Source organism: Cygnus atratus, chromosome 9 (assembly GCF_013377495.2).
Source record: "Cygnus atratus isolate AKBS03 ecotype Queensland, Australia chromosome 9, CAtr_DNAZoo_HiC_assembly, whole genome shotgun sequence".
Taxonomy (NCBI): domain Eukaryota; kingdom Metazoa; phylum Chordata; class Aves; order Anseriformes; family Anatidae; genus Cygnus; species Cygnus atratus.
The window spans coordinates 24,576,034-24,601,409 of record NC_066370.1 but is presented as its reverse complement, the minus strand read 5'-3'; the positions used below and the strand labels follow the sequence as shown (position 1 = coordinate 24,601,409).

Below are 25,376 nucleotides of genomic sequence, written 5' to 3'. Positions count from 1 at the left end.
TCACATATGAGATGTTTAGCACTAAGATTATTGTATAAAATGATTAGTGAAAAGACACTAGAGTTGCAATAGATAGCTCTCTGAAATGTTAACTCAATGCTTGGGAGGAGCAAGAAAGGCAAAGCTGATACTAGTAATTATTAGAAAAATAACAGAGGAGAAAACATGATGTGATGTTGATGTATGCAGTGGTGCCCCTGTGTCCCAACAGGACAGGGCAGAACCAGAAACACTTTAGAGGAAGGCAGCAAACATGATCCCATCGTGAATACATTCATCTTCCTCCAAATTAATAAGGAATAACTTTTGACCAAAGATAACCATATGCGTGCCAGTCACACTTTCCCCAGAAATCCCAAAAAGGAGGCAGCTACTTCTATAGCTCAGAGCCTGACTCTTTCTGGGCAGGGACTAAGGTTCAGATTTTTGGAGGTGAGACATTCTGGGCCTGAGTGAAGGTGTTACTTTAAATAAATGAAATCAGTCAATAGAGCATTCAGAGAATGAGTTTTTCCTGTTAGCAATTATAACTGTAAATATAAAGAATGAAATTGTTTGGATGATTTGTGTGGTGTCAGTTTGCTCAGCATTAAGACTTATTAATAGGGAAGTAGAGATAAGGCAGCTCTGATAATCCAAATGATAAATTATTAAAATTCCCATTTGAAAACAAGGAACCAGTGTTTGGAGTTACACTAGTGTGCTGGGGAAACTCCACTTGTAAAACACCCTTCCGTGCAGTGTTGCTGTCTCAGGCATGTGTAGAAGTAAAGGAAAGTCAACCAAACTCTTGAAGCCAAGGTTCTTCAAGTTCACAAGCCATGGTACAAGCAACCATCACCTCTGATGGTACTCATTCCAATTAGTGAATTTAGCTGTTGGGAGGTATGCAACTGCATGTGAATATTTTCGAGTTCCCCCAAAGTGCACATTCTGCTCCAGCAAAAGCAAGAAGCTGGGCAGTAGCAGAAGTACTCAGCTTAATGCACGGGGTCTTTGCAGAGCTTCTGTGGATGGAATTCAGCACAGCTGAAAGGGGACAATAAATAACTGCTGCCTAGCAGGATTTTCATCTTGGGTGACTTCAATAGAAGAATTCGAAGAACCATTTTGAGTATCTTGTTCTTGCAGCACTGAAAGCCAAAGAGCAGGGAGGTGGCATTGCACATCACTCAGGAGCCGTACTCAATGCCTGGCTTCAGTTTCTTTCATTAAGCAAATGTTCAAAATGGTAGATTATAGACGAGCTGTTTAAGCCTCAGAGACAGTGCAGAGAGAGCAAATGTTGTGTATAAAACATTCCGAAGTGGCAAAAAGGTCTCCTCGGTGTCTGAGAGCTCAATGTTTGGTTTAGTGGAGGCCTAACGTGGCCTGGCCTTTGAGCTGCCCCGTTGCATTAGCCAGCTTAGCAGAAGTAGAGGCTACCTGTGGCTCCTCATCTTCTGCCCTCCTGGAAATCCGACCTCTAAAAGAGGCAGCAAGTCCCAGAAAAGAATACCTTAAACCCTTGCAAATTGTTTTTGTGGGCACATAGAGGATGTGGAGCTGTGCAGGAATTGATGGGCTACGGAAACCTTCCTTTTTAACAGACCCTTTTGTATGAAAAATCAGAAATTCCTATTGCGCATCATACGCATCTGAATGAGAACACATCCCATAAGGTTGTTCAGATTTATCAACCTCATAAATATTCACCATGACAACCCAGTTTCTAGAGTTACAAGAAACTGTGAATTCATTTTGGGAATTAGTGTTGGTTATTATAATTTCAGTTTGGGGCCCAAATATGTAAATAACTTCTACAGAATTCTGATGCTAGTTATTTGTATCTTGTCCTTATACAGTACCAGTTATGCCAGCTAAGAGAAGCGAAGGGTTTCTGCTAACACTGCCAAAGTGCTACTTATAGTAGGGGTAAATTGTTATTCAAATTAATAGATTTTTTTTTTTTTTTTTTGTGCAAAGATCTGATCTGAGAAACACAGAGTGAGTAACTTGGAATCCTCCTTTTTCCATAGTGTTAGAGAGCAGACCTTGATAGCTGGTCTTTCTAAAGGTGAAGTTCTATTTAAAAGTTACCTGCATTTGGGATTCTTGTTTATGAACACACTCTGTCCACGTTAATTTTCTTTGGACTTGTGTGAATACAGTAGCTTAAAGGGAAAGCAATCCATGTTATGCCAGAACAATGCTTGAAACTATTTAAATCCATATTTTTTCACTTTGCAGTGAAGGCTGCTAGAGTTCATAAATTACTTCTGTCTTCTGAATGCATCTGCTTCCTGGTGGCAAAGTCTAAATTAACACAAAACTTAATTTGTATGAAGATATTTCTAGTTAGATGGAAGTTCTCCTTCCTCATTATGTTGCAAAAGAAGAGGGGGGAGGAAAAATTCTTTTTCCAATCTGCTTTTATAACCTTTACCATGTGCTGGCCTTAAACGTTCTTGGGTTTATTTTTGCCGTATGTGAGAAATCCTCTTTTCCATTAAAAGTGCTTTGGACCTTGATTAGTTTCATTATTTCAAAGTGAACGGAGATGGGCTGGTTTCCAGCCAGAGGGACATTTGTGGGCTCTTCAGTTCATGGCCAAAGTGTCCTGGCTGCTTGATATGCAAGTCCTTCATTCAGTGTGTGGCCAAGGGGTTCAGGAGTTGCAGGGCTGTGGGCTGGACTGATGCACGGGTGCATGAACATAGGCAGTGTGGTGGTTATATCAGTGATGTTCCTTTTATTTTTTTTTAAATAAACAACAACAAAAAGATTGTTCAACAGTTGTTTTCCATATGTTTTTTCAATACGCTGAATTTCTGTGTGTACAAATGCACATACACTGCCTACAAAACTGTGCTTGAAAATACGTGGGTATAATCTTTTCCTTTCCTCTCCTTTCATTTTTTTAAGGTTCAGAGGAGGACTTGCAATTTGTCACAATAGGCATAATGTGAAGTTCAGGATTTACTTGTGAGCAGCCCTGTTTTTTTCTACCCAACCGGCAGGGCCCTGGGGTCCCACGGAGAGGCGTAGCAAGGTCGCTGTGCCTCTCTGTGTAACGTGGAGCATGAATCATTGGTTTAAGCTCACACTTGGGCGTTGTTTCTGATGATGATTTTAATGTGCTGTATTTGCGTTAAGCACAGGTCAAGGGAGGAAACGTGCTTTTAATGAACTGCTTAATAAAAAAGGGCTTCTGCTTTCTGCCATGAACTAAATTTTAATTCAGAATTGCAGTGTATTTTGGAGGGCTATTTATATTAATACTTATTATGCGGCAAAATGAACGCAGATAAATGGATGAAACTAGTCTGCCTTGCTGTCTTGTAAGTACTCTTAATGCACGGGCCAATTCTGCTGCCAGCTCCAGCAAACCTCCCCAGCTGCTCAGCGCCCCTGTGCCTGCAGCACGGTGCCATCTCCTCCCGGGCACCCGCGTGTTCGGGTGGCACCAGCTGCTGGAAGGACTCAGGTAGCCCTTGCTGCTCTTTATTTCTCCAAACCCAGGCTAACTAGTGCAGCTGGAGGAAGGAACATGCGGCATTTCTTTTGAAAAGCTGTAGTGGTGTTGTTTACTTTGAGGATCAACCCACTAGCTGGATTAAGGTGGTGCTTGTACCAATGTCAGAGTTAAAGACTCAGAAAAAAAAATTAACCCATATCCTTATGTGTCATGTTCAAATTAAATGCCAGAAATTCTTTTTGACATAACTTTCTCTGTGGTGTGTTGGGCTTTGGGGTTTTCTTTCTTTGTTCTCATCTTAACACCTTAGGAGACGCTATCTTGTAAACAGCTTTAAATATTTGGGAAAAGAGGGACTGGCATTACAAACATGATTATGGTTTCCATGTATTATTTTTCTTCTTAATTTGCTGATATCATTAATTGCCTGCAGCCCTCTGTAGCTGTCATGCAGTCCATAGCACTGATTTTTACATCTGAAGTAACTAGGAATGAGGGGGGGAATGTTGTGGATTTCTTTTCTAACCTAAGATGACCTTTTAGGTACCGGAATTGCACTATGTTTGTGGTTACTTGCTTTCCTTGGCAGCCTATCTAGCACATTTTTGTTTGATTCTCATCTCTTATTGTGTTTAAAAATTGGCTGTATAGCTAATCAAACAGCATAGCTGAAGACTGACCATGAAGGACATGTTCCTCAGTATCCAACGTGTGGTGATGGGGGACAGAAACCTCAGCACCCACAGAATGGGCTGTCACTGGTTGGTGTCTACCCAAACCCGCTAGGACCAGGTGAATATTGGTTTTACTGTGAGTAAATGACATATCATGGAAAAATTGCTTGGCGAGTGCGTTTGGTTCGCCTCCCCAGGATCTGGGGCTGGCAGCAAGTGCAGCTGGGCTGAATAAACCCGGGTGCCCAGGCCGTGGTGGTGTGGGAGCTGAGCAGCACCAGACCCACAGCTAACTGCAAAACGTTGGTCCTGCTGTTCTGGTGTGGAGGGTGAGGCACAGGCCTCACTTCCTAAAGAGAGAGAGCTTGGAGAAAAATGTAACAAACATTTAAAAGTCACAATGGATAAGCGGTCCTGAATACGTGAATACCGCTTGTGAGCATTGCCTAGGAAACCCACAGCGGTTCTTGCTGTGCGGTGTGGGTTCTTGCTCTGGGTAACGTGGTGACACTTAGTGCTCAGGTTTTTCTCCATGTGGCTAAATCCAACAGCGGATATTAAAATGGAGGAGATCCGCTGTCTCTGAAACCTGGCATCAAAGAGGAATGACTGTGTCTTAATTTGGAGGTAAACGTCCCACGGGCTGGAAGTTCCTCGGGAGGTTAAGGGCACAGCAGCACGCTGGGGAGCAGTGGCTGAATTCTAGCATGGGTATGGAAACGGTCCTTGACTTCATCTGTAGATAAAGACCCAACAGCCTATTTTCCAAAGCATAGCTGAAAAATATCCAAAGGCATATCTGCAATTTAGAAACCCAGCGTATGCCACAATGTCTCGGCAATGGATCTGGGCAGTAGGATCCTATCTCTATAGACATTACATAAAAGTAGCCATAGCAATGCTAATTTGTGGGTTGTCTAGGGAGCAAACACAGATCGTCAGAACAAGACTAATCTCACTCTGTTTTTTTCTAATAAAAAGGAAGAACACTAAATAATTAACATAAACAAATGAAAACTAATTTGCCAATTTTTAATTTTTACCCAATTGCATGATCCATGTTAATGAATAATTTACAAGTCAGAAATTAATATAAAATTAAACTATTTCTCTGGGGTCTGCTGTATATGTTATCTGAACATCCTATCTGACTGTTCGTTTATACAAAAAAAGAGTGAAAAATAACCCCAGAGAAAACAGTATTCAGCATGAACCAGGCTGTAATAAAAAGAGCTGCAGACTCCAGGGGTTTTACTATTTCCTCATAGACCTGGGATCATTTGTCTGAGGCTGTTTTTGAATTATTCATATAAACTGTGGCTCTTTGCTTTCAGAGATTGAATGCGACCAGCTTCTATCATATGGTTTCACATGCTGCTTTTTTGTTTGCATTTAAGTTTTTTATAGGGTGCCCTTTATACAAAGGCTCTGCTGGATGCTGCAGGATTCTATCAGCCACGCATTAAACATTAAGAACCTGCATTGTGGTTAATACTGAGGGTTTCACACAGCAAATAAGGCATCTGGTGGGAGGGTGAGCCAAGGAAACAAGGGAATGTAATAACTGAAGAGCTAATAAACCTTGGAAATAATGGATAATAATAATAACCAATGGAAATTATTATAATGGAAATAATAATAACCGATGCCATAGTTCTGCTTTGACTTTGAACTGCTACCACCAAGAAAAAAGTATTTATTATTTTTGTTCCAAATGCAATATGTTGACTTTACAAATCTTCTGCATCTTGATGCCATAGACCTACGTAGGGCTAAACGGACATTAGATTGACACCGGTGGCTTAACATTTGCATTTTAGTTTGGATCAGGAGGGTGTCTTTGAAGCAAGTTTCCTGATGGCTCTCCCTTACTGTACGTGGACTCAGAACATTTTGCAATGCACAGATTACATTTGTCATGGCTGTCATGGTTGGAATTATCAATACCCCAGACTGCTTATCAGACCCTTGGTTTTGCTGTGCAGATCTGCTCCTGTTCCATCCCCTTGCTAATGCAGACATCACAATGTCTACATGCATGAGGGTGTCACACCACCCCTCCGACCTCCCCGCAAGAAACTTGTGACACTACAGGGATGCAGTGCTTTAGCTTTCCTATGTTACAGCGGCATCCTCCAGAAACTGGACTTCAGCAAATAGCTCAAAGTGTCGCTGAGCTGGTAGGGATGTCCTGGGCTCGCTACTTTGGAGTGCTATTAGGAGACTTGGCATTCTCATCATGGCTGGGACCTGACTTGCAGTGGATGGGAAAAAGCACATGGGTCCTTTTCTGAGCCTCAAAGGGTTAAAGGGTCACCATGCACTGGACCCCGATATAGCAAATCACTGAACACAGCTAAGTAAGATAAAATGTTAACGTTTATCCTAACATCAAGGTGCAAAGATGTTGGAAGTGAACTATCTAAGGGCTTAATATCTTTTGTTAGAGACACAGCAGTAGCACAACAACCGGCTCTTAAACAGCTTGTAAATGCTAGTACAGCGCAAGTCTTTAAACAGTAATGTCCGGTTACAAAAGTTATGAGGAAATCTTTTTCTCTCAGTTCAAAAAAAGGCATTTTCTAGATGCTTTTCAAAGAATCATAGGCCTGCTGAGAAAAACATCTGTGCATGATTGCAACTACTCTAGTATTTTAACATTGCGTGTTCAACTGCAATAAAATCTTTCAAGTAAGAAAAATCCTGCCAATGCTATCTCCCTCTCGATAAGCTCCAGTTGTGAGAAGCAGAGGGAAGCGTTTGCTGGGCAGGAGGAGAAGGGAGCTCCTCTAACCCAAGAATGAGTTTCATCGGGTTTTCCCTGTTGATGGGTATCAGGTTAGAAGCATAACTTCTGCAAAAGCACTTGCAATTTACGGTAGCCAGCTATTTCATTGCCACTAATCAGATCTGTAAAGTGCCATCCTGATGTTTATCTGCTCCAGGTGAAAGGCATTGCTGCGGCACACGGGATGCAGTTGCTAAGCAACTGCCTTCAATTAAAACATCTCCGTAGATCTCTGCAGTATACAAGGAATTAGATTTAACTCCTCAGGAGCTCAGGCAGGAACAACCCCTGAACCTAGCAGGAACTGCTGTAGATCCCTCCTCCTTTACGCCGGCGGTGGCTGTTATATCACCAATAATGCAGAGCTTGGGAGTGTTTTATTCCTCCCTAGGCTAACGATGTGGCTCCTGCACGTACTTATCATCAAGTATTTTCAGAGTTGCAGACACCTGTCTACAATCAGACAACTCTGAAGAGGGAGAGGTGCTGGAGCCAACCTCCGACCTTAGGACTCGTGGAGTTTTGTCCTGGGAAGCACGGCTATCAGCAGGCTCATCCCCAGCCTCAAAACAGCTCAAATCCAAGAGCTGGAGGAATGCTCATTTTAAATAGGCTCTGAACAGATGAACTTTTCAAAACAGATTTTTAAAAGCCTAGATTTTGACAGGAGTTTGTGCAAGCTGCTCCCACGTGGAGCCCATTGCTGTGGGTCAGGGTTTGAGCTGCCAGACCCCCCAACATCTCCTGTGCCTCAGTGGAGATCGCTACATATATTGTCACAGCCAGACGATGACAAACTCACACGACAGGCTGCTTATGTGATCCAGCACTCACTGATGCACACCTTCACCTAAAATCTCAGAAACACAGCCTCCTGTGGGCCACAAACTCCTGGGGCTTCCTCCTAAAAGCAGCGCGAGGTCGTTTGTTGGGAAGCTCTGGCAGTTTTAGTGTGCCTCCCTAAAGCTGGAGCAGAAATACGAGGGGGTTTCTGTTACAAACTAGGGACACTTGCTGCCTGCTTTTGCAGTGGCTGAAATTCCCCAGCTGGTTTCTTGTTTGTGGAAGACAAAACAAAAACAAAACAATGGAGAGCTCTTGGGAAGGTGATGTGCTGCTGCAGGGTGAGGAGGGGTGGAAACATGAGGATGAGAGGCCTTTTACACGGGGAAACTCAGTAATTATAAACTCTGGAAGTCCGGTTTTCAGATCTCCAAAATGCTCAAATACTTAAATTGTTTTGAAAACAAATAGGATCTCAGTGTTTTTTCTCGTAGCCTATGAAAATCTTACCTGAGCTGCCTGCAGATCCCAGGCAGGACCGTGGAACTGTTGTGGCAAATGTTTCACGATGTTTGTGTGATACCTGGGTTAAAGCAGTCTCCAAAAAGGATGTTTCGTACTTCTGCATGCTGGATTTTAGAGACTGATACTAGGAAGCCTACGTACAGAAAAAGGTAAACATTTGTTTCATTACATTTTTACAAGGTCCAGTGCTTTCACCTTTTCCATTATTTAGAAACACCAAATACTTGCAATCATCCTGCACCATGACAGAATATAATTTGAATGCTTCGTAGCAGGAGAAATTTAGCATAAGCAGTGAAGTAACTAAATCCTAGCTTTTTAAATGAAAGAAGTTTGTATACCTTTTGCCCTCTGTTGGTACTTGTTCTGTGTAGCTATTCAGAGAAGAAAAAAGGCTCTGTGGTTTTCTCAGCTGCTGACCAGAGAACCCCACAATCTGCAATTATATTTAATATAATAAAAATTAAATGTGAATATAAATTAAACATAATTGCAGAAAATTGGGTTGATTTCGATGGGTATACTTGCTCTGAAACCTGCTATGTTCAGTGACTTTTTTCAGGATTCGTTTAGCTACAGCCAATGTGCTAAAAACACAGCTGAGGAGTTTTGTAATTTGCCTCTGAGACTTCTCTGTGGCTATCTTTTTAATGGGATTGTAAATTATATGCACTTTATAAGGGGACTACAGTAGACTGAACAATTGTGTTAATGACTCTTATCAAGTGATTAACTAGGAAGGCAGGGTGTAGAAGATTAGATTATTTCACCTGTGAGACTGCCAGGGGAGCATCTTTATTACTCGTCTAATTAGCTTGGTACCATTTTACAGTGGTTCCCAGTAGTGCTACAAAAGTTAGAGGAATTTCTGCTGCCATCCCCTTCTGAAGTCGCAGTGCGGCCATTCCAGTCACGCTGGGGTGAAATGCTGGGGTGTTTAAAAAAAAAAATCTTTTGGAGGAGCTTAAAAGAATCACTTAGCAAGGTGCTCAGTGTATATGACGCCTCATACAGGCGGTGACTTTCACCAGAGTGGGGCCCCTACCTTGATGAATTTGCCACCCAGAGCAAAATGTACGGCATACAGCAAGCTGGATACAGGAGAGGAGAAAAGCAATCTCTGCTAAATCAAACTGATCAGTTTGATGGCTTTTAGCTCAACTCTAAAATGCCGTCAGTGCTGGGATCCAAGAAGGACCACGGCGTTCATGTTAGCCAAGGCAGCCCTTTTGCTAATCTTCTTCCTGATTTAATTGACCTGTGCATCTCTCTTAGCATAATTATGCCCATCCTTAAAATTAATATGATGCAGATTTACTTCTTGAGAGTGTTGAGAAAGCTTTAAGGAACTTGCAGTTAGATCCGCTCAGAAAAATGTGAATCTTTGTTACTGCCTGTCTGCTGGGAGGTAAGGTCTGGGGGATGCTGGTTGGGCTGATGTGGGTGCTGTCCTGCTGGAGGGATTTGCCTTCGGAGGACTTCTTTCCTGTTGAAGTTGTAATGATCTTTATGTCTGAGCAGTTGCGGGATATTAAATATAAAACACTTTCTACTTGTATTAGAAAATACTATATTATATGATCAAGAGATGCTGGGAATGGACAGGAAGGTAGCGCAGTGGTGGAGGCTGACATAACTTGTGTCTGCTGCCTCTAGTGAGCACAGCTCAGCTGGCAAATTAATACGTGCATTGCTGCCTTCTTAGCACGTTTGCAGAGTTATAAGCATCAGAATGAGTGAGTAGTTTCATTATTATCAGCGTGGAAAAGCTATTTCTCATGTTGAAGACAAACAGGAGAGCGTGTGGTGGAAATTACAATATACGTAGAGATTAAGACCCTCATCAAAACTGCTCGGTCTGTAGTTCATCATAGGGGAGGAAATAGTGTTTCTGTGGGTGCACAGGGTCCTCCATGAACCTGAAATCTGTAGCTCCAGCTGCTCTTCTCTGGGTCCTCAACTAGAGGCTTCAAGTGGCCCCCTCCTGACCAGGGATGTGCGTCCCCATGTGTGCCATGTCGCAGGGCAAAGCTTCCTGGCATTAAACCCCGTACATGAAACCCCATAGACGTGTCCTACAAGCACAGGCGGTCGCTGTGAGGGTGGTGGTGTGGGGGCCTTTGGTAGGTGCTGCCACAGCGCAGTGTCACAGATATTGGTGCACACTTTCCTAAAAGCATCGCCTTTGGTTATGGACCAAATACATCCTTCTTGGCCTAAACGAGACTTTCAGAGATGTGAGAAGTGTAAGAAGGCATTTCTGTAATAGATGTGTGGTTTTTTGCACAGCAGCCTCCTGACTGCTAAACTAGTTCATCCGTCTTCTCTTTTGTGGAAATTAGTAGACAGAACCACATGCTGAAAAGCTGAAAATTGGATTAATATCTTTCTTTTCAGTTTTAAAACAGTCATCTGTTGTTGTTGTTAGAAGTAATAGGCTCATGAGCTATAAAAAGAGCTGCTTACTTTTTCTGGGGGAAACGAAACCTCCGCTGGGAGTTCGGGAGATGGATCTGTCATGTCAGATTTTCCCCCTGCCTTCCCCTTCCTGGCATGCTCAAATCCACACCGGCCTGGTTGCACTCTCATCACATGTCTCTCAAAATTAAGCTGGACCAGCTGTAACTTGCGATGAAAACCTTCGTGGGTTAGGGGGTGCTGGATGGTGGGGGTTTCTTCCAGGGGGTTGGCTGCAGATTTGTGTTCTTCGTTTGTAAAGTAACTCGCTTTGAAAAATCACTTCCCTGCAGCACACCAGTTGCTGTCTTGACCAGCTCCAGCTCCGTGGAGGTTGTCACAGTAGTAAAGGTAAAGAATGGTGGACAACGTATACACAGGTTATTTGCTTAAGCATAGCTGCTGCTGGTGAGGCTTTGCACTGCCACGGTAGGTCTCCTAAAATGGGATTAAAATCCTAGAAGGGGTTATAGCATCTCCTCCTTGCATAAATGAATGATGCAGTGCATGCTGCTGCTGGCGGGCAGCTGCCATGTCTGAGTCCAAAGCTTTCTGGACTTCAGCGAGAAATCAGCTTTCTTGCCATGCACTTGAATCCCAGTGTGTATATTTGTGTGCACATGTATAAAATATATATACATACCTATATTTTTGGCTTGACACGTGGCCTCTCAGATGCCTTCCTTGCAGGGTCTCCTGTAGCACTCGCGTTGTTCCTGATGTTTCCCTCGCTGTTCAGCCTGGCTGCAGTTTGAGAAGCACTGCAGCTGCAGAAAAGCCAGGATGTCAAGAGGCTTCCTTCTCGTTAGGTGGTTCTACTTGCAAAAGTTAAAAGCTTGTGTATTTTGAGGCAGAAGTGGTGCCGTTGAAAGCCTTGACCACAGTGACTGCATCAGAAAGAAGAGGCTTTTTAAAATGAATCTAACCTGGCTTCTTAATGGTGTTCATCCCTGTGCAAGGTTTCCAGAGCTGCTGCAACTATGAAATAATGCTCCGTAGCCATGATTCAATAGATTACTCTTCCTGAGAGCAGATCTGAAGGAAGAAAAAAAAAATAAAAAAACACATAACAATTTATTGATAACACAGAAAGTGGAGAAGAGTTCCACAGGTCATCCTGTGAGTGCTCCTGTCCCCTGGGAGATATCACCAGCTTCGCCGCATTTCCGTTCTGGCCTTTCACCATCGAAGGAATTAATTTATCAGCTGACCTGGGCATCCTTGTATAGCCAGGATCGTAGCAAAAGGATTAGGCACCAGCTTAGTTCAAATGTCTGAAGGCCAGGACTTTCAGCAGTTTGTTCTCTGTGCTTGGTTTACATTTAGTTGATGCAGTTCCCTTTCAAGCCCTATCTTGATTAGATGACGGTGAGGAGAGAGCATCATGATTTACAAGATATGGAAGAGAAACAATTAGGTAGTATGTCCATGGGGTATAAAAAGGAGGAAGGGGGTTTACATAAAGAAAATTAAAATATCACCGATTCATGTATTATGTGATGGAAGTGTCCTGTGGAATATGAGGCAATCGCATCCCATGGGAACTCTAAACAGCAACGAGTAAAACTGACAAATGATGCAGTGTGGAGTTTACTAGAGCAGTGAGGTTACTGTTCTGCCGAAGGTAAACCCAACTCATTGGGTTTTCAGTGAAAGGACCGAGGGACATACCCACAACCCAGCGTTGGTTTCCAGCCTCTGAAGCCCCAGACAGCCCCAGCACTGCTGCCTGGGTTAGCAATTTGAATCCTGCAAAAAGCAGTCTGGGAATAATCAGAAATGCTGGGGAATTTTGGTTGTGATTTTTTTTTTCTCTGTGGGACAGTCTTACAGGAATTTCTAACTGAAATGATCCCAGACTTGCACCCCTAGCTCCACCCTGAAGCCCTGTGGGTAACCTCAGAAGCCAGTCTGGGAGCAGTTCAGATCAGCATGGATGCTTGCAGGGACAAGAAGTCCCTGAGGCAGAAGGTTTCTCAGTGCTGGCATTGTAGGCAATGCTCCACTGCTGGATGTGTGGGGACATCATATATATGCACTACGTGAAACGGGTGGAAATGACCAAAACTGATGGTGCAACAGATTTCTAAACACACAAAATGCAGCAACATCTGTAGCGGAGGGACTTTGGGCCCCTGCACTGAGGATGGGACGTGGATGGGAAATGCAGGCGGTATTTGATGGGAGAGTGACAGGAGAGTCTGAATTGCTTGCTATTAATTAGTGGTTAATAACCACGGTCCATTTTAGCTAATTAAGTTCAGAGCACCGATGTACAAGCAAACAAGAGCTGCTCCTTCCGTGAAGGTGTCGTGACCCAAATGGGCAAAATGCACCCAGAAGGAGTGGGGGCCCCAAGGTGCTACCGGAATCAGGGGCAGGCGAGGGTGCAGGATCCGACCTGGTCGCCCACGCTGCGGCTCTCTGTACCAGCTAACTCACTTCAGCAAGGCTAATTCATAGTTTGTTTCTAAATCTGAACGCGCAACTTGTTTAAGTAGGTTGAGGTAACTCTGTTAATGGCATGATTTTTTAATGTGGTCTGGTAAATTGCTCTGACAGCTGTGGATCGCAGGGCCCCTGTAGCTATTTAATCTCGTGCAGTTAATGTACTTTTCTTGCATATTCATGGCTAAAATGTTCAAGGTCCCTATTAGGTTGCCTAGTAGGGTTTCCCCCTCCCACCCCCGATATACAAAAGCCACTATCATCTGATGTGTCTTTTGTTCTGAGATATGGAGCTGTTGCCACCATCTGACATTTAATTACTGGCTTTACCAGATGCTCAGCGTACTCAGGGCATCGCATTAGCTTTTATGCTCCAGCCCCTAGATGGGATGCAGAAGGCTCCTCGCATCCCTGAAACGTGGGCATTAATGCAGACCTCTGGTGTCTGCCCGAACAGGGGCTCCTTGTGCCTCTGCTGTAGCCCCACTCTGGCACACGGGTGCCACCAGAGATGCTGCTCTGGGGACAAGCACCCCGATGTGTACAGAGAGGTGGCAGCAGCTTTAGGGGGCTGCTCATGAAATCCAGCACGTTTCCCATGGGAGCAGCCCCTCCACGCCAGCCCAGAGAAAAGTTGAGTAAAAGCCTTCACCACAAAGGATCCTGATCTTCCTATCCTCTTTAGACTTGTTGTATCACGCTTAGAGACTTAATTAAGACGCTGTTTTACAGACCCTGTCAGACTGAAACGTGGACGCTGCATCATTTAAAACAGGGGCCATCATCTTCCGTGGGAAAAGTGAGCAAAACATTTCTAGATTTTTTTCTGGGGTGTTAGAGAAGCAGCTGAGGCTGCTGCATCTGTGCTGGGATGCGAATGGCAAAGGGATCGGAGCTGGTGCTGAGCACAGCTTTGGTGATGTTGTATGGAGATTCTGCACTAAGGAAGCAAATAACATGTGGCGGTTTTTTTGGCTATTAGCTCAGGTCTAACCCAGCTTCTCCCCTCCCAGCCTGAGCATGGGGAGCAGCACAGATGAGCAGCACGTCTACATTTCATGGAGAGAAAGGAGCAGAGAGCCGGGGATGCTCCTGGGATGCGGGAGCAGGTGGAGCGGCTGCCTCGGCTCCCAGCTCCCCAGACTGGGGCGAGGGGCAGCAGCAGAGGGGATTTCTTTGTTCTGTACCCGCCTCTGATGACCACGGGAGAGGTAAATGGCAGGAGGCGACAGTATTTAAGGCTATAAATTGGCTTCCTGATAGGTGAGGGAAAGAGGCACCAGGTGGCCTTGCTCAGGGGACAGATCCTGCCCAGCTTCTGGTGCTGGCGGCCGCCAGCGTTCAGCTCTCTCCTACCAGCCGTGTCATGCTGGGAGAGGAACCACCAGTGGGCGAGTGCTGTGGGGAAGTCACAGACGTGCTTTAAAATGCTGTGGAGTGTTGGGGTGGGGTGCCGAGCTCGCTGGCAGGAGCAGCTGAGAGCACTGGTGCTCCTCGCTGGTATTTGTGAATTAAGCTCTCTGCGTAGCGAGGTAGGCTGGTGACATGTTCTCCTTTGTGGTTGTGGTTGGGCTGAGCCTGGTGAGTAAGGGGAGGAGGAAATGTGTCTGAATAACCTCAGTCTAAAATAACCATTGGACAAAATTTCAATTAAAATTTGGAAGCACATCAGCGAAACAGAGAGCTACCCAAAGCTGACATGTTTGAATAATTGCTGTACTTGCTCTTAATTATAAAATGGAAAAACAAACCTTTTCTGCTGCTGTTTTTGGGCTGTGGTTCTACTAAAATGGGAGCTTTCTGCTCCAATTTCCATCTCTCTGACCTCTCGGGAAGCACCATGGTACCTTGGCTCGGCAGCGATGGACAGACCTCTTAGGCAGAGATGTTCAAATAACAGCACACGTGTCCAAAAAGGATTTTGAAAATTAATTTTTAATATGTGGCCTCTGCCCTGATTTCTCTGCGCTAGTATAAACCCACGAGTATAAATAGCTCCGCTGATCTGAACGGATATTTTGGGGGCACAGCAACAACAAAGCCTCGTTGCCTGCTGTTTGAGGTAAATATGTATCCAGGCGTGATTTAATGTCTGCACATTTCTTTCCTTTGACTTTACACCAATAACAGCTTTTTTTGAAGCATGCTTCTCCAAAAGGAATTTAGGGACTAGTGCATTTAGATTGTTTGAATATTTATTTCCCAAAGGAACCCGTGGCCTAGAAACATCTGGGAAACGCGTTCCTTCCTCAGTGGCCCTGCGCACAAGTCACCGCTCTTTGCCTCGGCCGAGCAGGAAAGGAGGGCCCCGAGCACGGCGGCAGCAGGATTTGCAAACTCAGCACCGGGGGGCCTCCCCACCTGGGAGGTGTCGGTGCAATGCAGCACGTGTTGTCCGTGGGCTCCTGGGCTTTATGGCTTCAGCACCTCCCAAACCCACTTTTGTGCTCCTCAGCATCTGGTCCGGCCCCAAGCACCCCCATCCGCCGTCTCCACGGCTGGTCAAACGTGAGACAGCTGCACCGTGTGAGGCTCGACAAGGAGCAAAGTCTGTGGCAGAGCTGTTTTGCTCTACCTCTAAGCTCTGGCAGCAAAGCCCAGGCAGGCTTTTGTAGCATGAGGACAGTGCTGGGGCAGCTCGGTGTGGCTCAGGACGGCTCCTCTGTGCTGGGTCCTCCCTGGTGCGAGGCTGCAGATCAAGTGCCGTGGGCTCCTCTGCCCGGTAGGGTTATGGGCTTCCCCGTCACAATGTCATTGCAAGAGCCTGGGTTCCTAAAAGTGCACATCTACAGGCTGAAAAATAATTAATGCATAAACAGAAATACACACTAAAGGCTAGAAAAGCCATTTTAGTTTGCTTTCCAAACCAGTCTTGCACTTCGGGCTTTCACTGCTTTTTCTTCCTGAGGTGCCCACGTCTGTCTGCAGCTCCCCGAGCGCCGCTAATGTCTGCATCCAACTTGAGTAGGAAAACGAAAGCAGCAGTAAATTTTACAGTATGTTTACATTATAACAAGGTTTATAGAGGCACTGTAATTCATGGTGTGTTCCAACAGAAGTATGGATCTCTTCCAGTTCAATTTTCCAAAGTCCGAGCTTGCAGCTGGGTCGCTCCTGGCGAAACGTGTGCGGCGCCGACCCGGGGCTGCGAGCCCCCAGCAGCAGCTGCCGTCCCCGCAGCCACCGGGTGCCACACTGGGCCCCAGGGCACGGCGTTGGCCACGCTTTGTGAGGACTGGCTTCATAAACTTGGCTGCGAGGAGCAATAATCAATACTTCGTGTTTAATGATGCAAAACTGAAATTAGTATGGATTTTATGTCTCCTTCTCTTCCCAATTATGCAAACGCTACCGTGCCTCTTTTGTCGCTGCCTTATGCTACGGCTTTTATACAGACTGTCTGGTGATGTTTAATTGAAAGACTGAATAGTCAAAAATGTCACAACCAATTTTAGTTTTTACTTTTTTTGTTCAGTCTTCACCCTCAGGTTAATAGAAAATGATGTCAAACACAAGAAATGATTTATGTAAGTCGTGCAGGTTTCGTCACCCAGGGCTATATATAAAGTCAACTGCAAATTGTTTTCACATTCTAAATTACCTTCCATGGCTCTGGGATACACTGAAAAAATGACCAGTGGAATAATAAGGGAGAGTAAAAGGTTATCTTCTGAACTGAACTCTGCTTCAAAGAAAATAATTTTGAAAGTTGCTTATTTTTAATATGTCAGAAGATGAAGTTCCTCAGAGCAGGCAAAAAATAAAAATATATTCAAAAAGGAAGGCAAAAATAAAAAGAAATTTCACATCTGGATCATTTCCAATGGTGGATTATCGGGAAGCAGCCAGGCCCCCTGAACCGCGCGTGGTGCTTTATCAGCTTTGGCGTGTCAACAGGACGGCACTGCAATTAGAGGCCCAGAGGGCCAAAGACTGGGGCAAAGACGGAGGAGAAATCCAACTTGTCAGCTTGACAAATCTAGGTTATGCATAAAACATATTTTGCAGTAATAGCCCGTCCAAGGCTGTGAGGGAATGAAAATTGCATTAGGAGTAAATCAGCTACCAACTGTGATCTCGTTTCATGTCGAATGGCGCAGAACCTTGTACAAGATTAAAAAGCACCAGGTAAAATTTCTCTGTTTCACAAAATCAGCTGTATTTGAGAAAGCAGGCAGTAGTGCTGGCTGATCTGCTGGGCCCCTAGAGACAGCAATGGTCTCATTGGAAGCAAAAATGTTGGATTCATCCCTGGGTCCGATGAGCTATACGAGGTGAAAATACCCTCATTTTTTCCTTTTGTGGTCTCAGCCTTCCTAAGAGTCCCACTTCTGCCTGCAAGCTGTTGGTCTCCTGCCATCATTTTAACACAGCTAAAAGTGACAGTGCTGCCCCTTGGAAATTCTTGAGCAATATATTTCTTTTATGTATTATGATCAGGGCAGAGAGATGCACCTTTATGAGTAAATTGGGTGGGAATGGAGCAGGCAGCCACCTCCACCGGTGGCTTTGGGAGCGAGCCAAGCCAACGCTGCAGGAAACGGCTCTGCCATGTGGCCTGGCATTCCCCGTCCTGCTGTGAGCCACTTTGGTGGCCCACAGGTGTGTTTCAGTAACAGGAAAACAATTTAATATGGAATACAGCCTGCTTTTAGAATTCTGTGTTTGTGCCTGCTTTCTTTAAAAAAATGCTACTTATTTTTAATTATTTTTATTACATTTCATCAGTAATTACTTACTACATTTTTCAGTTTTAGGTCAGTTACAGATCTCCCCCATCCCTCAACTCCTACCCCTTCTGAACAGCAAAGCCAGACACAACTTAGTTTTTAAGCCCTATTTCTGTGCTGAAATTCACGGGGGGATTTGTCCCGGCCCCATAGCATGGAACCCCAGCTATGCAGTTCAGTCGGTGGCATCTCTTCTGTTGAAACAGGATCTGATGCAAATAGCCTGGTAAAGATATCAGGCTGTAAATCTCAGCCGGTGACACTCTTAATTATGCAATTGAGTACAGTTTGATTGCAGAACAAAGAGAAGTGCCTGTCAGTACGGCTGGTGCTTGCTTGCCTCGTACCAAGACCATCTCCTCCCAGATCAAAGCAGCCACACACCTAACACATGGAAGAACACTCTCCTCTTTCGCCCTGCCTGTTGTCTTTGTAGGTCTGATATTTTCTTTCAAAGTTACCTGCTGGATACGCTGATAAATGCCTTGGTTTCTGCGTAGCTGGTTTGGATGTATGGCTTGGGAAGCGCGCCCTGCAGATGTTACCTGAGGGAACACAGCGATGGGAGCTTGAGGGAAAATCTCTGGTGTCAGACAAGGGCACTCCGCAAGCACATTGAAACCTTTTTTTCTCTTCTTGTAGGAAGAACTCAAAAGGCTCCAGAACACCCTGGAACAGGTCAACGATGGCAAATACTTGCTTCAAAGGTAACTGTGTGATTTCCGCGATATCTCACTTGTGTTAAAGTAAAATGGCTTCTATAAGGCAACACGCCCTCTCTGAGGCCTTTTTGCTGTAATTATTTTTCGCTAGGTAATATACTGAATATTCGAGATTTTGCATCTATTCCATAAACGATTCTTATTTTTAGTTACAGGAGGATAATTTCTGAAAACTGCTGCTGACTGAGTGATGTAATTAAGTGTCCAGTAAAGTCTCAAAAAAACTCCACAGGTTGGGGTCTAATCTTACAAATTTCCATGCAAAGGCCTTTCATTCATGTTTCCAGTCCCATCCTAAGCAGCGTCCCAAGGTGTTTGATTTTTATCTTCTAGAATTTTAAAATTGCTTTCTCAAAGCAATCAGTTTGTAGCACCGATTCCTTGGTCATCATTTATTACAAGGAATTTTTTCTTCATATTCTCGTATGGCTTTTGCTGATGTAATTCATTTGCTACCAGCATTACCATTGTTACCTTCCATTTTACTCTCCAGCTTTTCGAATGTAGCCCCAGGGATACAAGTTAATTTAGCAAGAATATCTACTATATTTGCCAGTGTTTTTATTTGCAGCAGCTTCTTTGCTGGGTGTGCCTGTCTCTGGAGCTGGCATCTGGAGGGTTTAGTGCAGAAATCTGCAAGGATTCAGGGAGGCTTCAATGTGAAAAGTGGGTCCAAATTCCTACTTTTTGTTAACAGCCAAGCGGGGCTGGACACGGGGACCCAGATGCCTTTCCCCAAAGACAGCAACACTTTAAAATAAGCAGCTCTTGTATGGGCCTGTCAAATTTTCTGAATTAATTCACAGTGATTGCAAAAGTGTCATGCTGAGATGCATTAAACCCATTTTCGTTTCTTTTTCATAGCCATCAGCTTGCCATGGATGAAGAAAATAATATTGAAAAGTATCACATCAACTTACAGCCCTTGGAATCAAAAGTGAAAATGTAAGTACCCAAGAATGGGGTTTCTGCATTCAAATGCAGCCGGGTTTGTCAGATTCCTGAACCTCGGAACCCAGATTGCGTCCATCCGAGATTTCTGTGTAACTCTAAGTATAAAAAAGCCTCAATTCAGGAAGGTAGTTAAGCTCTTGGCTGGAAGGTGAAGCAGCAGCTAGCACTCAGCCACGGCGCTCACCTGATGCTAAGAAACTCCTCCAGCTTCCCAAGCGCCATCATTTTATCCTTTGTAAAACATTTCCCACGTGTTTGATAGTTTACCATGGGGTCAGTTATTCTAAAAGGCTTGTCTGTGCTGTGTCAGGACACGTGGAATACCAGGGATATAAATTAGCACGTACCCAGGTATCCATCAGAGCTCTGTGCTTCTGCTGCTGGTCTTCCCAGCAGAAAGCTGGAAACAAGGCTTCACTTGCCTCAAAAATATGAATGCCTTTATGCTGAAGCCCTAAACAATTCAGTGGCAAAATTCTGAGACATCAGGCCCGGGTGTATTGCTGCACAGAGCCGTATGCCTTGCTGCAGCGCGTGCTGAAGTTCGCTTCCAGTTGAAAACTACAGCTAACTCGCTGTAAAGGTGGTTAAAATATTAATGCTGTGTTAAAATATTTAAAGGACAAGAAGTTTCAAATTAAAATCCAGCCAGTGTCTTTTAGTCATGCAAATTTAAGGCTGATGAAAGAACAAATTTTCAGAGAGTTTTTGAGAGGGGTAACTACACCTTATTCTCATGCTTTAAAATGGAAAGTGTGTGTAAATACGTAAATACTACTTGATTATATTTTGCAGTGGAGCACAGAGCTGAGACAATGCAAAGTATAAATGCTTGAGGTGTGAAGATGTGATTTTTTATGAAAAGCAAAGTGTATTTACTGCCATACAGTTTGGCTGGATGCTGAGCATGCCGAGGCCATCGGGAGCATGTGGGGCAGGTGCAGGCTGGCTGGTGCCCACATTTATATTAAATATTTTCATATTTATTTTGAATAAAATCTCAACTGCTTAAGCATCCTACAAGGAGCTTTTTCAGCCCTGTTATACTGCAGCAGCACAGCTGAGTCTGGGGTCAGAATTTAGCTCTGCGTTCCTGCCACTGCTGTTACAGGCACGGATTTGCTGGGCAGCACCTGCACCAGGAGGGTGTTGGAAATCAGGAGAAATTTCTTAGAAAGAGTGGTCAGGCACTGGGACGGGTTGCCCAGGGAGGTGGTGGAGTCACCGTCCCCGGGGGTGTTCAAGGAAAGGTTGGACGTGGTGTTTAGGGGCATGGTTTAGTGGGTGACATTGGCGTTAGGGGGACGGTTGGACCAGATGATCCTGGAGGTCTTCTCCAACCCTAATGACTCTGAGTCTGTGATTCTGTGATCCCGCACTGCCACCTGCTGAGCCTGGCCACGGCTCCCCGCTGGCGGCAGGTTTGGGGTCCCCAGCTACAGCAGGAGGGAGCCGGTTGTAAAGGATGCTGAAGTTCCAGCCGTGTCTATGTTGCAGTACTGAAAGCTGGTGTAAATAAAAGATTTTGACGGCTGTTCACTCTTTTAAGCAGATTGTTGCCTTTTTCTTTGCAAAGTGTAAGAGAATTGCTGAGCTAAGCATAGGCTCAGATTTAAATCACTTCTGTGAGTTTAAGGATTCGAAATAAAGAATTGCTTCCACTTAACAAGTATCTCAAGATCTGCTACTAGTTGCTAAGAAAAGGTAGCCGTGCGTCATAATTTCCCAAATAGGAAAACAAAGTACACAAAAGTAAAACCACCTAAAACCACCTCTTTCATTGAGAATGTGTATTTTAAATCCTTCTTGCTGCTGTGTTCTCCCTAACGCTATGCTTTGGTGTTCGGCCCAGCATCCAGCGAGCATGGCGTGAATACCTGCAGCGCCAGGACCTGCACCACCAGCAGCTGGACAAGCGCAGCCCCTCGCCGCCCTCCCTGTCCTCGGACAAGATGAGCAGGTCCATCAGCATGAACACCTTTTCCGACAGCAGCACACCGGTGAGTGCTGCGTCTGGGCGCGTCTTCCTGTTTCCTCCTTTTTCCTGGGTTCCTGGACTTCGGATAAATGAAAGCTGAACTGTTGGCTAAGCATTAAGGAGGGACTTTTACGGCAATAGTAGTGTCTCAAATGAACATGCAAGTAATGTGCCCCTTTCAGGTACAGCTAAATGTGTGACCATGCCTTGGGCTTGCGTAACTGGAAGACAGATCTCAGCAATATGTAGCAAATTGTGGTGTTTTTCCAGCAAATCAACATGGTTTCCGGTATTGTTTTGTTTCACTAAAAGAGATGTAGAGAAGTTGATCTAGGGGTTAAAAATTAAACTTGTTTTTGGAAGAAATACAACACCTTGCATACTGGGTGGCAACTGGCTGCGGGCTGTAGTTCTCCTATTACTGTGACTCTAAACTGGAAATCCAAATATAAAGCCAATTTTTGAAAATATTACGTGGCTTTGTGACTGTCCCAGGAGGGGGATTTTTAAGCCAATAAATCAGCAGAGAGATACAGACTCTGTAAACGTTGCTGTCAGCTTTGAGACAGAATACATCAGTTTTGAGGAAGCCGTGGACCAGAGTGCAGAAAATAGTTCAATAGTTTCCAAAAAATACAGGAGATAAAATTTGCCATGGTGTGTGCTAGACAAATAAATAAAAGAAGATAGATGGCACCATTTGACTGGGCCGTGCAGGATGGATGTGAGCGGGTGCTTTGGGTCCTTGCTACACGTGCGTGATGGTCAGTTACGTGAAGCTTTGTTGGCAGTCGCGGGGCAGTGCTTGGTGGCTTCCAAATTCACTAAAAGTCTAGAAATCGTTGCTAGTGGGGTTCTCAGAGTAGCTGAAGCCTCTGCACAAGGAGGTGGTCATTGTTAGTTTAACTCTGCCTTCACTTTCAGAGTCACCCCGTTTAAAACTGAAGCTAGGTGAACTGTTTCCAGCTGCCATTGTTTTTGTGACGCCTCGGTTAGGTGGGCTGCGCTGGATTTGAAAACATTTACTGAAATATTACTGAGCATCGTTTTATTTTTAGATGCCTCGTGTTCATAGCTGGAGGCGGGGATGATGAACTATGTCTCAATATTGGGCTATGCGCTGATGTCTCTTGTGTTAAACGAGCTGAGCTGCTGTAATGAGAGAAATAGATGTGGGTCTCGTTTTTATCCGCCTCTGGAGCGGCTCGGCCACCACAAGAGGTCCCTCAAACCCAGCGCAAGAGACTCCTGGAAGCTCTCAGGGCTTCTCCATCAGCAGCCGCCTTTGGAAGACTGTTTTCGATGCTTTCAGGTCTTTCGGGAAAATGAGTACATCTGGGAGTTGCATGTTTGTGTGGAAAATGCAGCTGGAATGCCGGCGTTGCTGCTTAGTTGGCACTAACACAGCTAATCACCTCACTTCTGCATCGCACTCGTTTAATGCAAAGGAAGACAGCAATATTGTTTTACACTTTTCTAGCGCTGAGTGCCAATAACCTTTGAAAAATCAGGGACCATTGCTGAAGGCCAAGAAAACCCAGTCCATTTAGTGCGTCCTTGACTGTTGCAATTCCTGAGGCTTTTTGACAGCCCAGGTATTGACACTGTCAGGTTTCGGGCAGGGCGGGCATAAGGCCAGAACAAAACAGGGACAACTAACCTTGAGCTGTTGAAATGTGGATGGGAAAGTAATAGATTGTCTTACACAAGTAAAAAGACTTGGGCTGAATTAAATGCACCATTTGGACTGTGAGCTAAGTTTTTTGCTCTATCATAAGGTAAATTGAGGAAGGAGAAAGAAACTTCTGAGCAGAAAAACCACGCTGGAGCAGTCTGTAATTCTGCACTCTCCTGAGGTTTCATGTTTAGAAAATCCAAGCTGGAAGCAGGTGAGCAGAGTAAGGAAATTACCAATCCATTTGCCAAGTCCTCAATTTGGCCTACATTCCAGAACAAGGACTTTGAGAGATGGGGCAAGCTCATTACAACTCCATTTCTTTTGCATAAGCAGTGTTGCTGGTGCACTAAGAAATATACTTATGGTTAGCTTTTTGTGTAAAAGTACACTGTGCTGAGCAGTATGGAGTCTCCCAAACAAATATTGGGAGGAGGGAGAAAGTCAAAATGAAACCTAGACCCTCTGGGGAGGTTTTCCTTCTCTTTTCCAAAAAGGCAGAAAGCAACTATGCCAAAACCAGCATCCCAAAATATGTTAGCAATAAGCAGTTATACAGATGGGAGAGAGAAATTTATGAAGTATTTTGAGAAACCGCTGTCACAACAGAGCCACTTAATTCAGCTGAAATCTAATCCTGGTTTTCAATTTCCTTTCTCAGTACAAGCCTCCCAGTGCTCTGCCTTGCTGGGTCCTCAGCTGTATCTTCAATGGCAAAAAAGTAGTCAGCTACTTGAATAATGAAAGACAGAAAGGATCTCATGTCCATAAAATAAAAAATTGTTATCCTACGAGCTAACAAATGCAAATTACTGCAGCAGGATGTGTATCGAAACTGTGCACACCAAACATCTGTTTGTACCAGAACGTGGGACCAGCAGTTGTGGCAAGGTAGAATTTGCAACGCTGGCCTGAGTCTTGGCAGATGTAGTGCGGGCACGCTGGGCATTGCTAATATGCTGACACTAATTCATTTGTAATCATTAAAACTCTGTGATATTCCACAACTTCCATGTTAGCAGTTTTCATATGATGGAGATAGCTGGCAAGTGGGCTTTGTCTCTTGCCACTGTGAGTTGCCAGCCATGTAATCAATCCATTATGTATGGACTGATTCATCAATCTCTAATGTATGTGGCTTTGAAAAGCTGTAGCTTAGCCCTGCTGGCTGTGGTTACCACAGTTCAGCCCAGGAAGACAACATAATTGTGTGTTTCTAGGACTCAGAAGCTTGATAAATCATTAATTATGATATCATTGAATTGACGTGCTTGAACTTGTTTTGGTTTAGCTAGCTGACTCCACAATTGCAATAAACGTATTTACAGATGAAATAGTTTAAGAAACAGAAAGATTAGTACTACTTTTCTGGGATGCAGTGACTGAAAGAGCAAAATGAATGATTACTATTCTGAAAAATTACTTTAGGAGTATATATATATACATGTCATATTTTTAGCTTAAGTACACTAGATTTGATCTGATAATTTGTCAGTAAAATATTTTTTCTTTGAGACTCACATCCAATCTACACGTATGTCTGTTAAAACTTAACATGCGTTCATCTGCCGTGATTCAGGGATGTAATGCAAGGCATAATAAAACAAGGCACAATGAAAGGCACTAACAATCCCCTATCAGGTATGTAGAAAAAAAAAAAGAATAAAATGGTGTACTTAGTGATCAAACCCACAACCAGGTAAAATGATTTTAACCCAAAAGTATCAATACTTACACATGGCTGAGAGTGGGCAGGAAATAGTGAACTTAAATATCAAAGGCATAGAAAATTTTCTACTCTTTGGTCATGCAAGGTACCATAAACCACTGAAGGGCAAATGAATGCCTTCTGTGTCATTGCTTATAACTGCCACTACAACATTTTTATATCCATTGTAGAGTTTATGAAGTCTAGAATTTCACTTTTTAGTATTTTGGAGATAAACTTAAGAGGATAAAGATCTGTAAGCATTCACAATGTGCTTTCATCTCATGTTTCAAATAAATTGATTCTCTTTTTAAATGTCAGGCCAAATTACCTAAATGTCTGCTAACCTGCTCTTATGTGGATTTGACTCCACTGGTTTCACCCATATATACCAGTTATATATTAGTTAAGTCCTACCTGATACAGGAACAGATCTCCCTCCTTTTTTTTTTTCTTTCCGTTTGGCTTGCTCCTTTG

The 25,376-nt window shown here is 44.1% G+C and overlaps 1 protein-coding gene across 2 annotated transcripts in view; it reads left to right on the top strand.

The window, feature by feature from the left end:
* SCHIP1 (schwannomin interacting protein 1) overlaps positions 1–25,376 on the top strand; it is a 139,201-nt gene that overhangs the window by 24,182 nt on the left and 89,643 nt on the right. For both annotated transcript variants that reach the window (XM_050712553.1, XM_050712554.1), the window contains exons 2-4: positions 18,505–18,569; positions 19,449–19,529; positions 21,391–21,538. In XM_050712553.1, the coding sequence (XP_050568510.1) occupies positions 18,505–18,569; positions 19,449–19,529; positions 21,391–21,538 (294 nt within the window). The remainder of the gene's footprint in view (positions 1–18,504; positions 18,570–19,448; positions 19,530–21,390; positions 21,539–25,376) is intronic.